Below are 18,104 nucleotides of genomic sequence, written 5' to 3' on the forward strand. Positions count from 1 at the left end.
GCAGGCCACAATCTTTTTCCTACATGCACTCACGCTTCTAGGTGCCTGCAAAAGCAGATCCTGACCAAAGGGTAAGAGGCAACATATAGTGGGTGAAAACAACCAATACCTTAAATGATTAATGACCTGCAATTCTCAAAGCTGCTTTAAAGTCACCTGCCTGCTGTGCCTCATCTCCTCTATGTTGAACTAAGAAAATATAGTCAACCGCACTACAAGAAAAGAAAAATACCTTTCGTTTCTTGAAGGCTCCTTTTGCACCAGGCACAGCTTCACAAACATGACTGATTGCTTCCCTGAAGAGACAGAAAAAAGCTTTATGGCAAATGAATGTGTGGATTTCTTCATTACACTTCAAATGCACTGGTAGAGAACAGCTTCAGACAGTATTTTTGTTCACAAGTGAGGATAGTTAGTGGGTCAGTTAGCTTTCTTCTCAAGGCTAAAACAGGTGCCCTTCAAATTTAGAATAGTTCAGTGTGAAGCAGAACATGGTAAGTAGTCAATGTTAGTGTAAGCAAGGGTATCTTGCAAACTACAAAGGATTAAAATATTTTCTTGCACTATTAAAAAAGACCATTTCTCACCATAAATTAGAATATTTGTCTTAATACCTTCTTCCACATCTAATTTTTGTACTTTAATAAGCCACAAGGAATCTAATCATAAGACACGTCTTTAATCAACGTTGCTTTACATTTTTTTATTAAATCTTTCTTGTAATGCAAGGTGTAGTAACTGTCATTTTTCTCACTACTATACTATGCACTTTCCCAGTTCGAACAAAACCATCTGGCTTTAGATAATATCAGAACCCTAAAATGTTCCTGGTAATATGCATGTTGTATACAATACATGCAATGTTCAAAGTTTTAAATTGTATTCAGTATGATCTGAATAATTTATTTGTGGCCCTATTTTTACATTGAAAGCAAAATAAATGCCATTAACATTTTGCTTTAATTTTCTAGTATGGCTTCATTCTTCCCATCACATTCAGGTTGAATGAAAGAAATGCATGTTGAAAATTAATTTGAATTCATACTCTGTCATAGGAGAGTAACTGTATACTACACAAACTGTTTAAATCATACTGCTACAGACAAATCTCATAGATCCAATGAGTATTTTACAACTTATTATCCAAACAGACCATCAGGTCTGTATTCAAAATTCGCTCTTGTGCGTGCAGAGACCTTCCTTTGACCACAGCTGTTATATTGATACTGCAAGACAGAACAGTTGCACAGGGATAAGTAAAGGTGACTCCAAACCTTGTTTAACTATTTTAAATATCGATTGAGACTAACAGCACATCATATTTAGACCTAAAAACATGCAAATGACACATATTTTATGCAAAAACAAAAATACAGAATGGGAGACAATGAACTACAAGCTAAAGAACAGTTAAAATAATCAAAACTTTGAAATATCACTTAAAAACATAAATTATTTTAATTTTATGCAATGAGCAGGATGATATTTCAACTACACATTAGATGAATGCACAGGATCAACAAGTGAGTCAGGAGGGAAATACGTATTACCATTCAACATAAAATGGCTCAGCAAATGTCACAGGTTTATCTGGTTGCAATCAGTAATCACTATATAGTTATGCCTTGGGCGCTTTTACATAGGGCCCAATCCATAGTTCGAATCACTTGAAACAATTGCATGAATTTATTATATTGAGGAGACAGTGTTCGCAGGGCTGCAAGTGGCCTTGCAGAAGGTTTAAAATCCTGTTATTCTGAAGTGTAGGATTTGTAGCAAAAGACAGTCAAAAAAGCTTTCACGCACATAATCCTTTCTTCAGATCTAAAGGAGAGCTTATTTGTTCCACAGCTTGTCTTTTTCTTCTCTTTTCTCCATCATCAAGTAAAATTGCTTTTCACTACAAATTTTGCCTTGCATATGCTCTCAGACCATCACAGACCATCACAGCTACAGCCACACTCCATTTCACAGCTCAGCCCTTGTATTTAGTTCCACATTTACCACAATGCTTCTTCGACTCTCAACAGGTGTTTTAGTTAAAGTAGCTACTAACTTTTCTTACAGAGCAAGTAAAAATCAGTTGGTTTAAAAGAGCAGCCCTAATGCATATTAGAAATACAGCACAGCAAGCATCACGTGCACTGATCATCATGATACTGAGACATAGGTTACTCCTGGAAACATAATCGGAAGAAAGAAATATGCTTGTTCTCCACCAAAAGAATGTTATTCTTTGCCTCAGGAAAAGCAAACAGACATTATGTTGGACATAGTCATCCCCTCAGCCTTGCTACTGAGCTAAAACTTGTGGTTTCCCATCTCTCAAGGCAAATCCTTTGCAGGCAATGGGGTGGGAAATCCAGGCCTCTGGCAGTCCCCAGCCCACTGCTGTCATCCAGACCCCTGCCTCTTGCTTCTACAGGTGTGTCTGAGCTTTCAGTATTTTGGCTGCAAGTTGCTGACACTAAGGCATCACCAGCACTTCATCTTCTTTGTCTCCTCCAGTGGTCTGATTAGCTCAATGAGATCCATCATAAGTTTTGCCTCTCACAAAAAGGATTTTATTTCAGAGATGTGAACTATGCTTGAGGAAAAAATTCACCTTTAACTTCTTTGCTTTTCCTATTTGCCTCCACCATCCTCTCACTTTAGCAGCAATAAGGTAGGAAGAAAAGGGAATTTTCAGGCGACTGCACCTGACAAAAAGTGTTTACAAGCTTGTTATTTTTCTGGGACAGGGCTGGGATTTGTAGTGGTTTTGCTACTACCTCTTCTGCTTGCCAGCTCCTGATAATTGGACATAAAGTTTGTCAGAGGCCTTACTAAAGTCCAGGTGGACAACGTCCACAGCCTTCCTCTCATCCACCAAGCAGGTCACCTTGTCATAAGAGGAGATAAGATTAGTCAAGCAGGACCTGCCCATGCTGACTGGGCCTGATCGCTTGGTTGTCCTGCATGTGCCGTGTGATGGCACTCAGGATGATTTGTTCCATCACCTTCCCTGGCACAAGCTCAGACTGACAGGTCTGTAGTTCCCTGGGTCTTCCTTCTGGCCCTTCTTGTAGATGGGTGTCATGTTTGCAAGCCTCCAGTCAACTGGGACCTCCCCAGTCAGCCAGGACTGCTGATAAATGATGGAAAGTGGCTTTGTGAGCACTTTTGCCAGCTCCCTCAGGACCCTGGGGTGGATCCCATCTGGCCAGATGCATTCCTGTGTGGCCTGATCTAGGTGATCCTTCTCTGGCAGGGAGGTTGGACCAGATGATCTTTTGAGGTCCCTTCCAACTCCCAATATTCTGTGATTCTGTGACTTGATAGACCCATCTGACTCAAGGACCTTGTTGATCAAAACTGCCACTTGAGAGTGGGAGAGGAAATGCACCACCTGAAGAGGCTGAAGCCCAGGGCTGAGGGTTGGCAAGGCAGTCTCTGTTACTGTTTGTACACCCTGCCTTGGCAGAGCGAGGAAAGCACTAAGGAGCTGAAAAGCTAGGATATACATCCTCTCACTCAGTAACAAAGCACTATGGATTTTCCAGCTACTTGCCTTGGTTCTAGTAAAGCATCCCAGTTTTACCAAACTCAGTGTTAGCAAAGTCTGCAGGAAAACAGGAAGCAGAGGGAAGGGCCTGAGACAGGTGACAGCTTGTTGAGACACATGACAGATGAGGCAGGACATCTGACCTTGAATTTGGTAATTCTTTTAACTTCAGTTTTTGAAACTCTGTGAATGTACTCAAGCAACTGCAGTGTTTAATTTGACAATGCATTTGGTGAAAATGCTGGGAACTTCAGAAAATATATTTATACAAAAATTCTGCCTAGGCAAGGTCAGAGCAGCTTGTAAGCAACTCTTTGTGTAGCTGCAACAAAAGGCACAGTACTTTTCCCACCTGTGAGTTAAGGAGTCTTAAAGAAGTATCTGATGAAAAGAGGAAGAAAAAGCATGGCTGAATATCTGCCACCTCTCTGATATGCATTTTTTCCAGGGGAAAAATTCTCTGTTCAGAATATTCTAGATCATGCTGGGGGAGAGTGTCACACAGATAGCCTGGTGATGTGGAAAAGACATCCTAAAGACATCTTCCCAGCTTGCATTGCTAGGTAGCACAGGGCAGACATAAACTTTTGCAGAAAATCAAGTTTCCAAATGCCTCTTCAGCACAAACACCTGAGCCACAAATCAAGCCCAGAAATAGATATTGCTGCTAGGCTGAGAATTCTGATACCTGAATTGTGCATGCAAACACTTGTCTAAGGAAGGCAAAAGCAGAAGTTCTGGACATATCTGCATGGCTAAACAGTTGCACAGAGTTTGGAAAAGCTGAACGTGACTACCTTTGCTTTTTTTCCCATACAAAAGTTATTAAACACAGACACACATTACACCTTTCTAAGCCACATGCTGTTTCATTAGCTAGGCTCAGATAAATAGCGGTGTAAAGTTATCTTGATCTCTTGTAAAATTAGCTACTGTGCTGTCTGCAGTAGGAACCACATGCTGAGTTCCAAATCTGTCCAAGAGTATTTTCTGCTTTGCAGATGGTCGCACTGTGGAGTCATTTTCTTGGCACAAAACATGCTGTGTTATTTTGAATATAATCGCAGTACACAAATGTATCCAGTGAAAAATTACCAATAGGCATTTTCCGAAGCTGACCTATTCTGCTTTATAGTGACTTGACATCTCTCTGAGACAGAAAAAACTGCGTTTTACATTGCCATTTTGTTCCATTAGAAAGGCTAATGCCCTGATATTTTTCATAGCTTTAGTCATGCTTTACTCTGTTATATAAAGTAGCCCACTCAGGAAGTTCAAATCTGTTCCTCTGTGAAACACCATCACATGAAAATACCCTTGCTTCTTGTGGTTTCAATGATTTTTTTGGCAGTTTTATTGTTGCTGTTTTTAAGTAATATGATCTGATTGATTAAAAAACAGAATTCTGGAACTCGTCTTTCAGGGAAATGACAAGCACATACAAATCAGATTTTCTCAACATATTTGGAAAAAAGTACAGCCACCTCAAATATTGAGACAAGAAACTATGACTAGTTTTTAATGTGAATTTTTTTGCGTGACAAGCCTTAAAAACTACCAATATTCTCTTGTTAATGTCTTCTAGTATCCTACAGTTCCCAAGTTTATCTTTGCAACCTCCAAAGCATAGGGCTTCACAGGTTAAAAAATCAGACATTAAATGATGGACTTTTCAAATGAAAGCATTACATGTCCAGAAGAATTGCACAGAAGTCTCCCAGTTATTTCTTAAAATTATTATATTCCTGCAGACTTTTAAAAATAATTTATAAATCATTACCAAGTGTTCTACAGTATTTGCTGAGGAGAAAGAAAGTCTATACCAAACATAAAAACAGCTTACTTCTGAAAACAAAAAAAACAGAGACCAAAAATACTTTTTAAAAAAATCCATTTAATAACTGAAATATTATTTATTTGCAAAACAGGCAAAAAGAGCACGTGCTGTCTGAAGGAGCACAGGAGACATTCAGAAGCTCTGAAGACTAAACCAGTATATTACTGTTTACAGAACTTTAAATGCCAACTGGCAAATTGACCATGTCTGGAAGAAGTAAGGCTAGAGAAGTGTCTAAGGAAAACAGAACAGAGAGTATGGATAGGAATGGGAGGCTAAATGTGTGGTGTGGATGTGCCTACTGCCATGAATTCAGAATACCGTGCGGGGAGTAACCCTGCAGCAGAGCCTCTCTAGAAAGTGGTGAAGAGACCAAGCAATGCCATTTCTCACACCAGCCTGACAAAAGTGAAGCCTGGCCTGACCACACAAGTGGTGGAAAGCCTGGTGAAAAAAGGTTTGTGGAACAAGACACATTGGCAGATGTGGCATGCAAGCTCTTGTCACTCGTTGAGCAAGGAGACAATGACTCCTCCTTTTCTTCCCCTCAGCTTCTCATTTTGGTTCTTGAAACGGAGTTTTTTCACACGTAGAAAATCTACAAGCAGAAAATGAAAGGAAGCTGACCAACTTCATTTTTGGTTTACTGAATAAATTTTGGCTTTGGCAAATGTTAGACATTGAGTACCACATGCTATTATGTATCTAGTATGTAATCTATCCAATGGTTGTTATTCTTACACTCCTGCATCTTCAGTGTGAGACTTCCATCAATCTGCTAACAGAAATCAATGCACTTGAGAGGACTCTTCTGCTTTTACTGCCAAAGATCTTTTTTAATGCGTTGGTATGCTCAATGACAGCTCTGTTCTCAGTATTTATAGATGATCTAACTTTTAAGAAATATTTGAGGCAATTTCAGTACAATCTGTACCTTCTTTTCTAAGATGCAAGTGAGTTTCAGAAACTATTTCATTCATCAGTAACAGAAGTCTACCTGATCTTGATCACTTCTTCTAATACAGCAGATCTGGAAAATGGTCTTATTTTTAGAAATGCAGAGTGAAACTGTATATCCATTAGCATACCTTATTTGGATATCTCTTCACTCTATGTGCACACACAATCAGATTTGTGGTTAGCAAAAGTGGAGCAAACATAACCATTTTTTCCTCATAGCTATAGCAAATGTTTGCCACCAACAAGTGATGTCAGAGGCATACAACTGCTCCTCCAATGCTGAGGACATACTTATATATCTTTAACTAGCCATTATTTAGACTCTTCGGTCCAAAATTTGAGATACCTTTCAAAGAGGAAATCTTTCAAAATATTGGTTGTAGCTTTTATGATCATAAGGTGGGAGTATACTTTGATGTTGAATGCACACCTACAAAGCCCTTTCTTCTTCACAATCCTCCATCTGTCAAGAACAAGGTCAATGATACAAAAAAAAACTACAGAAAAATGTACTTGGAGATTTCAATCTGTTAGGTAGCTCAAATCCTGTAACATCGTTTGTGACCTTCAGGCTTTTTCCCACTCAGCTTGGTCTCTAGCTGTTTATTCTATTAGTGGTCAGGGAAATAGAGAGAGAGAAATTAAAACTGTCTTCTCTTGCTAAAGTAGAATTATAATAACCTCCAAACTGGGTCCAGCCTCAGGTCATTTACTATGGTATCTTATCCCTCAAAAAGTAGCCCATTACAGGTGTTTCAGAGGAAGGCATAGGAAACCTTAAAGAAGTAAAATGAAAATATTTAGTCTAATTAATATTTTTCTCTAAACCTCAATTGGCTTCACGTCCAAAGCAGGACTTTGTAGACAAATATCTTCCAAAATCTCTTTTTCATTACAGAACTAAAGTTCTAACACTGCTTTTTTGAATACCCCTGTAAGATATATGACATTTTAGAAACATACAAGCGGCCAAAAAGGACTGTCCAGTGGTGATGAACTGTCTGGTGTGACTGGACACGTCATATGAAAGATACTCAAATTCCTTATGCCTTAATTTCTGTGTAATCAAACTGCTAGGTGCTATTAGTGGAAGAACTTGAGAGTGTCTGTTTCCAAGGTTCTAGGCAGCTGTTAACATTGCATTGTGATTGCATTTAAAACATGTTAAGACCACTCTGCCTCAGTCCCTCTGCTTGTGCAGAACCAAGTGGACTCTCCAGCTTTCTGAAAACCCAGAGTACAGCTATACCCAAAACTGCTTCCCTGACCATTTTGCTTTCAACTCTCCACCTTCACTATACCCTGAGAGGCTCTTTGCTTTCTCACAAAGGCAAGTGGAATGGAGGAGCTCAATTAATTATTCTTACTCAGGCTTTGTATTACCATATATTAGTCAAATTAATCCAAATACTAGCTAACATTTTCACCACTAACACTACATTGAAAATGAAAGCTTTCAATGTTAAATATACAAAACTCTTTATTCTAACTTATTTCTGTGCTAATGACAGCTAAACTAGCAAATGTAAATTATTCTCTGACAGTATCAGTTACTATAACTGTCATGGCCTCACTTAGAGGTGTGCTGTATGAATTATAAGTATGCCTCCATCTACTTTTGGGAATCCTGCTTCACCCAAACTGGTGAACTAAGCAGTTGTCAGTGCTCCATGCTTCCCAGAGCTTTGACCCTGAAGTAACTGTACACAAGGAAGGAGGATTCTTGTTCACATGTCTTCCTGTGCAGAGCTGTGTATCAGGACTGTGGTGCAGGTATGCCATGCCCTAAGCACCATAAGCACTACCCCACATCCAAGTCCACATAGCAGAAAGCAAGGGTGAACCACACTCACCTTTTAAGCAAAGGAGTACGATAAGGAGACTGAATACAGAATTCACTGCAGATAACCTGTTACCTATGCACCTTTCAAAAATCACAAGGGAAATATTCTTCCTTTTCAATGTCTTCCATCCTTTTTTCAGAGATGCTTCCTGACACTAAATTTCTGCAAAAAATACAGACATGGTTGAAAGAAACACTACTTCAACGGAACTTCATTCATATTGTTTAGCATTGGACTCAAACACAGCTCTAAAATCTAGATTTCTATAATCTCCTCTCCAAAGGCTTGGGATATTGGCAAAAATGGGTTTGGTTTTCACAATTAATAAAGATTTGGAAGAAATCTGTTTCAAATTGTTCTCCTCAACAGACTTCATGGAGAAGGACTGGGATCTGAATTTGGATTCGAGTCCACTGCTGATACGAAGTATTTCAGTCCTCTGATCTACCTGCTATTAACTCAACATGCAATCTAATGTTTTACTCAGCATGAGGGGGTGTGACTTTCTGAAGGTGCATGCAGTAAACTGATTACATTCAATTAGATACCAATGAACATGCAGCCAAACACTGCTGTGTGACAAACGGTGCATGCAACATTATTCTAATTCAATGCATTGCATAACTTCACTCATGCATTCAACACAGTAGTGAAGGCTCATTACACAGGAACAGATTTGACAATAAGCATACAAACGTATGAACTGCAAACACTGCACATGTTGCAAAAGAATGTTACCTGATTTATTTATTTTTAATAAACAGCTGAGGGCACAAAGGGCCTGGCCACAGAAGCACAAAAGTGGGTCCTTCCTGTGACGATGATGGTAGGTTTCAGATGAACCTAGGGCCACGTGCCACCTGTGGTTAGCTCAGTAGTCTCCCCTGCTAGTCCTCCTGTTCTTCTGCTATGTTGAAAATGAAATGCTTCTGTTCGTCTTGCTGCCCAAAAAAGTCATCTTGACTTCACGTGTGTTACAAGAATTATCACTGGATCATTAATGATGCAATATGTGGATTCATCTGGCTTTTATTTATCCATGTGCATAACTGCTGACCCTTAGCTTGCGCATCCATTTATTTGCTCAGGAATTCACATGACAGTTCAGTCATTACACAAAAGAATAAATAAAATACAACTGATTAATACTAGTCTACTTCTCCTATTTCTGCAGTAGTGAAAGAATCTTTAGACTTCAAACTTGTCATAAGTTTATAAACTGTATGTAGCTGGTGTTTTTTCCTCAAATCAGATCCAAAATTAGGATAACAATACCTTCCGTCAGGCACCACAAGGTTGTTAAGATGTGATGAGTATGACAAGTGAAAGTGCTTACTCACTGCTTTTACATGAAGATAAATGTATTGCTGCGAAGTTTAACATGTTAACTTACAAAAAGTGAAAAAAGCAAAACAAAAATAAGTCACAGGTCAAGTACAACAGCATTAGATGGCACAGGTTGATTTTTCACATGACTCTGACAAGGAAGGAAAGACTGCTGACCAATCCAGTTCTTGGAGTTCAAGTCACAGTTCTTCATTTGTCACACTGGTCCCTGCAAACACACTGATGTATGTGCTCTCCTAATGTATTAATTATAACAGATAGGCTTTTCAAAGCCATCCAAAATAGCTGGATAAGCTTTTCCCATTACCTTCTTATTAAAAGTGGGTGCCTAACTCACTAAATAACTGGAAATCTTAGCTCAATTTTTAAGAAAATTCTAAATGTTTACCCAATGGTTTAAATGCCCTTTACAAGCCCTAATTCATTTAATCACACAGTTGTCCAAAATAATGCCCAATGTTTGCAGCAGAGCCAGAGACTACACATCTCACTCTCCCATGACTGAGCCATAGAATTTTTTTCTTCTAGGAATTGGTGCTGCTCATCGTATTTTGAGGTTTAGTTCCTCCTTGAGGCTAGCAGAGAGATAACGAAACTTATGCAATAACCAAAAGACAGAAAAAAGGACCACACAGGATTCCTAATGGCTGACTTCCTATGTTTGAGCTCTGCAATGCGGACGAAAAGCAAGGGTAAGAAACCAAGCAGGGACAGGGATGTGATGCAGTGCTAGAAAAGGAGTAAGTACTTTATATGTCTCAAGCACGATACATGCTTATTGGGAAGAGATTAATCCAGACTTCCACACTGAATCAGGTAACTTGGTCCATCTTTTCTAATTGTTTTTAATCGTACTTATAAATACTACATAATACCAGAAGCTATATTGGCCCATGGCAGAACACTTTCTTCTGTGACTGGTTTTGCAAGGTCTTGGAAAAAATTAGAGATTAAACAGGTGTGATGCATGCAGTAGGATCAGTTTATAAAGTTATGGGTCAGAAAGGGATGACAGCTGCCTTGACATCTGATTCTCCAGTTATGAGAAACAGCACAGAGAAGTTTATAAAGCCACACACAGAGAAATATTTTTGCTGTAGCTATGGTTCTAGGTTCCTCAGTTGGAGCAGTCACAGCTAACATTACTAGATTTACAGACCCAAGCCTCAGTCACACTCTATCATGAGCTGCCACATTACAAGGGCAGTTTTCCTACTGGTGGCAGGCTGCAGAGAAATCAGCAATGGGCAAACCTAAATATAAATGTATGACATTTATGGCAAATTCCCCTACATTGGTCAGTTTTAAGAGTCAGCTTGACAGGGTGCTGACTCAACTCATTTAAACTATACTTTTATGTTGAGAGGTTGGACTAGATGATCCTTGTGGTCCTTTCCAACCCGGTGTCCTATGATTATCTGATTCTATGACATAGTAGACATAAATGTAACTTTCAGGTGCTTTTATTTTACTTTTAATCAAAGGGCTGCACAGATCATTTGGTACCAGGTGTCTTCTTAAGAGGGAACTGATGCTTGTAATATCGGAACACCAGCCTTATTAAGTCAGTACATACCTTGAGGGCTATGTTATGTTACTTAACGCGCATAAGCAAGTTAATCAGTAAAGGTGAACTTTACTAATTTCCTAATAAAATTTTCTTAGTAAAGAATATGCTTGTGTGTAAAATGCTGTAAGACAAAGCATACTGATTCCTGTGGGTACTTAAAACTTAAGACATGGCATGGGGATTTCTAGAGCCAGATGAATTAATAAAATGCAGATTAAGATGCTAGATCCTGATTCAAAAGTCACCTAAAACCTCCTATTTTCAAAAAAAGTTTTAAATCAGGAACTACAGGATCAGAATGATGTTTTAATGAGTCTTAATTGTTTTATGAGAAACTGAAAGTTGCAAACGCAAAATAACAAGCAAAACAGGAAGATATGGCTTTCTGCTTGAAAAAAAATTCATGCTCTAGATGTGGTCCAAGGAAGATGAGCCAAGAAAATGCCCACCATATAGTCAAATATGCTACAACTTCAACAGAAAAAAACCATAATTCCAGGTCTGTTTCACAGTAAAAGCCAAGAATAATTTTTTTATTGAAAGAACTATAAGACAAAGATACTTTCTTTTTGCAGACCATATTGCTGTATATCAGCAAATATGCCTAAGTATTAATGTCAGAGTTGTTGTCTTTATACTAGACAATAAGAAAAGTGCAACACTATTCCAATGAAGACATATAGTGAAAGAGACTGTGCAGAAAAAGAAAGCCAAATTTGGTTCACTTTCAGGTATAGAATACAAAAACAGTAACTATCACAACTGTTTTTAAGCCAGTATCATTGAACTTTCAAGTGGTGACAAATGTGTCAACTACATTGGAACTACAGATCTGCTAGACAGGAAATAATTTTAAAAGGTCACTGGTGCAAATACCACAGAAATGTATATGATGAATTTTAAAAAAGTACAGTTGTAAAATTCTCAAATGCCTCCATAGTCTTCATTTCCTGAAAAACAAAATTCTGTCCTTGTGCTTTTATGCCCCCCATGAAGATATTATCTTGGCAAATTAATGATTAACACTTTGTGAGAACTCAAGGGTTGAATTCAAAGCTGCTGTATGCAAATGTAACTTGATGTCAATGCATATAGACCATACGATCAGTGTCCAACCATAAAAATAAGTATTTTTCCTCATTTAAAAAAATAAATACTTAGCTGTCTATGGTATGACAAATGGTTTATGAAAGGCTATCAGCAACTGTAAGATTCCTCATCATATCACTTTATATGTGTCTCTCTGGAAAGGATTACTTCATTATTTCGATACCAGAATTTGAAAACGTGGTCTCCAGTTGCTAGATGACATCAGTGCTACAGTCCCCTGCAATCAATGAGCTCAGTTTTTCCAGTGAAAATGCCTGCAAAACACTATTTCCTATGTTTCTCAGAAAATAGTTTCCTAGAAATAAAATGATTCATGGACATTTCTTAAGACAGTGCTGTACTTATGTACTGCTTTTACAAAAATACTGTCACAGATTAAAAAGAATTGTAAGAAGAACCCAGTACAAGCTTATTGTTTCTTACATAAAGTCTGGAAAATACAATATTCTTTCAGTTGTCTCTGGTATCATTGTGGTGACATATTTTCATTTATATCCTTTATATGACCAGTTTGTAATCTGACATATTTTCATAAGAATTTGCTATAAAAACCTAAAACATGAGGCTCCAAAACAGCCCCCTAGACACATTTTGACAAATGCATTGTAGATTTTAAGCATACTCTAATTTTTACTGTCTTAAACATCACAAAATTGGTACACAGATAAGTGCCTTATTTGCCATAACAAACAGGCAAAAATTTTCTAAATCAGTTCCCGGCACATCAGAAGACCATGAAGAAGATTTGAAATCTTGTAAATCCTTTAAGCTCCATTGGAGCTACATTAATACCCAGTGAGAGATTTAGCTGTAAAAGCAAAAGTCAAAAGTGGACTTACAGTATCCAAAAATTATTCTCTACATGTTTTGCCATCTTCCTGACCTTTCCACTTTGCGGACACAATTCAGAAGTTACTTTAAAAAACATACTTGGACAAAGTCTTACCTTGCAATCTGTGTTCTAGTATTGAAGTCAAGAGATCTCATTGAACGTAAGACTTCTATGCACCCCAAGTACTGTAAGGAAAAAGAAACAGTTGGAAAACATCCTATAATTATTCTTGAGTTCTAGGAGAAAATGCAGCTAATCATTAAAAGGTATTGTAGAACTCCTATTTTTACATTTGATTTATACTATGTGTCAGGTAGCTTTTTACGATTATGTTTTTGTATGTCACAGATTTGTTCCATAAGCGTTTTAGTTCATTTAAGTGTCAAGTTTGGTACAACATATTTTTTCAAGTTTAATCTAATCACTGTAATACACCTAGTTCATAATATGTTGCTGTAGTTTTTAATTTTTGTCTATCTTAATTGTTCCATTTTAGATATCAAACTAATCAAAGTGAAAAATAATATTAAGAATAAGCAATTGAAAGAGGATTCCTTAATAACCAGCTCAGGGATAGATGGGATTTAATACTTTCATTAATGACACTAGTATAAAGATATAGGAAAATGCTAAAAAAATATACTAATAACTCATGCTTGGAGATGGCTTCAGAAATGTAATTCAGGAGAGGAATGACATGAAGGTTAGCCAAAATTAGGAAAAGACCAGACTTATTGACCCAGATTTCTGCCCTGCATCTCCATCAAAAAGAGGGAGTACTGTTAGAAAATAAGGTAAAATGTAACAGTATTATAGGAGTAAGAAAAACTCAGATGAAACTTCTGGTCTTGCTTCCAGAAGTGGGCATAATTTGCATGACCTAGAGTCCACATGCAGCTACAGCTCTCTTCAGATATTGGATAGTGGCTACTAACCTTTGATTAAAGAATTACTACATTAGTAACTATCGTATCTAGAATTTCAGCAATGCTCTTTGTATAGAAACAAATATCACAAACTGTTTACAAGCTGAGGGAGTATTTAGTTTGTTTTCACTTGTCCATTATTATTATTATTTAATTTACTGCTATCAAATGTTATGAAGTCACTACAACACTGAATAAAATTAGAATATCAAGTGACTTACTCATTAAATTGCTTGAACTTGGATTATAACAGCCCACAGTTACTGGAAAGGGTTGTTTCAAGATCCATTTTTTAGAAATCTGCAATCTTATGTTTTTTGAAATCTTGTAAAATACCCATGGAAAGTACCTTGTCTATAAAGATCCCAGCATATTGAGCTTTCAAGCTAAGAGTCATACTCTTAGCTCTTTAGATTATAATCACTCCTCTATCAATACAAAATTAAGTAACCCTCGTATCTTATTACAGGTAGATTCCTTTTTTTTCAGATATACTTCTGTCTGAGTATACATATACACTTAAAATATCCATAACAATATTTTCTTGCTCTGATGCAGGAAGTTAAGCCTTTAACTCTATTTTTAAGTATTTCAGAGAGTGATTTGATTTGCTTGGAGATAAACTTCATTAAACAATTGCGATAATCAGCTAAAGTCAGTTAATTTTTGCCAATATACAGTAATGAAAAATGTTTTCCTGTACTCTTCTTGTGTCATCTTATTTTAGTTCTAGGATGCTTTTATAGGTAAATTTTACCAAATATTTATTTCATGTGAGACACTTTTATAATTAAATATGCTGTAAATGGTACAACTATTCAAAGGTATCCTGGTGATTTTTTTGATACTGAAATGCTTGATTTTCATTATTTCATCAATCCACTCATTTAGACTGCTCAATACTAAAGCACCCTTGGATTGCACTTGTCCCTCCTCTTATCTATATTTGCCACAAATCTTTTAAAGTGAAGTAACTGTACAATTTTACATTTTAGATGCAAACTCTGCAAGGTAATTGACAAATACATGCAGGCGTGCAAATACACAAACACATGTGGGCACAAGTCACTGTCAAAATAAACACACAAATTATTAGACAAATACCCATAAACATATTTAGAAGGCGTGCATTTAGACTCCACTGAGTAACACTACCTGATCTGCGTTAACAAAAATAGAGACAAAAACCAGACTGAAGGAAGGTCAGATGGAAAAGTTATCCTGTACTTCTTTTATGTATAGCACAGAGACAGCTGAACACAACATAGTAAGGCTTGCAATATTCCTGACTGATCAAGGCAAAGATTGCAACTGATTTTCTGGGATAAAAGATGTGAACACTTAATCATCACGGCATGTTTTCAAGTAACAAAATTACTATAAAAACCAACATTCAATAGGTCCAAAGGCCAACTACAGGGACATGTAACTCACCTACTGCTATGCTTCAATTATTTCCCAAGACCAACATTGCTCTCTAAAAATATCCATTTGAAGTACATCCTGACAAGGATCCACAGAAAGAAGACATACAACCAAGATAGCAAGTAAATAAATTATTCATTTGTTTCAACAAATAAATATCCTGATGAAAAAGAAATGCTATCTTTTCCTTTAGGCATTCCTTGAAACATTGAAAATATAGTTATAAAACAGTCTGCTTCTAAAATTCCACTTAATATATATTCAAACCAATCCAATACTGTGCACTGTGGTATTTATGAGCTCTCACTAGCATCCTCTTTCTCATTGCTCAGGAAACAAATACACTGAGATGCAGCCTACCTTGAAGTAGGAAGATTTGGGACTACCATTTCCAAGCTCTCTCAGAAAACGTTCTCCCTTCTGTTCACTTTCAGATATTTGAATGAGTTTCCAGCTTGTATACCTTCAATGAATGGTATAGTCCTATACTCTGAGGAAAAAGTCTTTCATATCAGTGCATACCTTCCCATTCAGAGGTTTTAGATACATAACTAGTACTTCGCATGCTGAACAGCACCCTGCAGGAAGCTGATGTAAATCTAAAAGAAGAGTGCCACATACTCCTGGGACTGTAATTCTCTCATTGCATACCATTCCAACATCCTTATTGGTTAGAATTTTTCCAGGTAAATGTGAAAGAAGGTCACATATCCTAAGTTTCCAGTTTATCCCATAGGTGGAGATTTTTTTCCATATTCCCCAAATTAGCTCTGCCTTTTCTATGACACAGTCAGAAAATTCTTGTTTAACAATTAAATTTTTTTTCTGCACCCTGTGTAAGAAAGGGTATTGAGTTCTCCCAACATCTGTCAGAAACAGTTCAATACATGAGCACTGAGTGTATTCATGTGCTTGGAGCAAAGAAAAAAGGTAAAGTCACTGTCAGAGATGCCTTTTCCCATGAACAACCTTGTTCGGTGTTTCCTAACAAGCTCACTCAAAACACCAAGTTACTGGAAAAAATCTTCCACTGTCTGGCTCAGAAGGTAGTAGTAACAATAGCAACGAATACTTTTATTAAAAAAGTAGCAAGATCTAGTCCCATGCAGCACTACAGTCCAACCTCAGAGTGACAAATGCTTGAATGCTTGAACGGCTTATGTTTAATGTCTAACAGCAGACAAGTGTCTGCCCAGAACACGGTTAGCATGAAGATCTGGCCATCACCTACTCTCAAATAAAACAAGGAGCTACTCTCTGAGTCTGAACTAAAACTGCAGGGGTACTCCTAGTAAACTAAGACAGACTGTTTTTAATCTGTGTAACCATATGACCATCATCAAATCTGAGTGGTTCACAACATTGCCGATTGTACATGCAACATGCAGAGCCTGATGCAAGTTATGTAAGAGATAACATGGTTATGTCAGCAAACAGATATGGACTTGCATTGTGAGTCAAAAATTATCCAATGCTTTCAAATGTCAACATGTCTGAAATCCGCACTAACATTGCATACATGCTGCTAATAGACTGGGGGCTCAAAAAATAGATTTAGATTTCCAGGGGTTTGGGTGGCATATGTAGGTCCAACTGTTGAAAATCAAAATCTCTAAAACATAAGACACCTTATAATAAATCTGTCAATTCCCTGGAAGTTTCTCACTCACAGGCTTAGGCTCTGCTCTTATTTGGCAATTATGCAAAAGTGAGCATCTTTTTACTTGCCACATCTGCTCCTCATCTATATCTCAATTCATACCCCTGCAGTTTCATAATTCTTTTTTTGGGGGTTGTTCTTTGTTTGGCTGGTTTTGTGGGGTTTTTCTTCTGCATTTTATTCTTGTTAGCCAAAGAGCTAGTCCAGAATTAAAGTATACAGTGGAAGTAAATGAGTAGTTAGTATGAATTGACTAGCGCTACTTAATGGCAGTTGACGACTCCATTATTTAAAAATAAGAGCGTTTATTTCAAATTCAGATTATGTTGCTTCTATTGCAACATGCGTTTACTTACACATCAAAATGACAGTTCCAATTTCAGATATCATAATTAACAGCCAAAGAGGCTTGTGAAATGAGTACTAAGAGTTCCACAATGTTCCACAATACTTAGAGCTTACTTTCAAGTTTGCTATCTATCTACCCTAAGTCATATGAAGATTCAAGCCTAGGTACACCCAAACAAGCAGGGCATAATACAAAAATAGTAAGAGCCCAGGACTTGATTTCAAGATAGTAAGTTTGTCCACATGTAACTGGGAACTCAGTCAGGATTTTTAATATCTATATCGATGTATGAAAAGGAGAAGAAAAAAAAAAATGATCAAAAAAACCACAAAAGCAACCCAAGTCACATCCAGAGACTGCAAGATTGATAATTACAAGTATCTTACAAAATGAGTTTTTCCCTTCAGCAAATTATTATGAAACAGTAAACCTGAAACTTTTTGCTATCATATTAGATAAATTTCCAAGTTTAATTTAGGCTACAATACCTACTCTTTAAAGCCCTGAAGTGAAAAAAAAAACCCAAACAACAAAACAACAACAAAAAAAGCAGGAACTGTAATCAGGTGTTTCCTTTCATAAAATAAACTAAGTAAAAGAAAAATAATAATAAATGCCACAATACTTCATAATTTTAAAAATTATACCTTGAATACCTTACTAATTTTACTGAGACATGCGCCACAAATTACTTAACTCT

At 37.1% G+C, this 18,104-nt stretch overlaps 1 protein-coding gene across 1 annotated transcript in view; it reads right to left on the minus strand.

Annotated features, from left to right (window-relative positions):
- Positions 1-232: 232 nt before the first annotated feature.
- Positions 233-18,104, minus strand: part of LOC104542253 (SHC-transforming protein 3-like) — a gene marked incomplete at its 3' end in the record, with an annotated part of 31,931 nt that continues 14,059 nt past the window's right edge. Inside the window, exons 2-3 of the mRNA XM_010186495.1 lie at positions 13,159-13,229; positions 233-296 (exon numbers count right to left, since the gene is read on the minus strand). Coding sequence (XP_010184797.1) covers positions 233-296; positions 13,159-13,229 — 135 coding nt within the window. The remainder of the gene's footprint in view (positions 297-13,158; positions 13,230-18,104) is intronic.

Source organism: Mesitornis unicolor, unplaced genomic scaffold (genome assembly GCF_000695765.1).
Source record: "Mesitornis unicolor isolate BGI_N332 unplaced genomic scaffold, ASM69576v1 scaffold26156, whole genome shotgun sequence".
NCBI lineage: Eukaryota > Metazoa > Chordata > Aves > Mesitornithiformes > Mesitornithidae > Mesitornis > Mesitornis unicolor.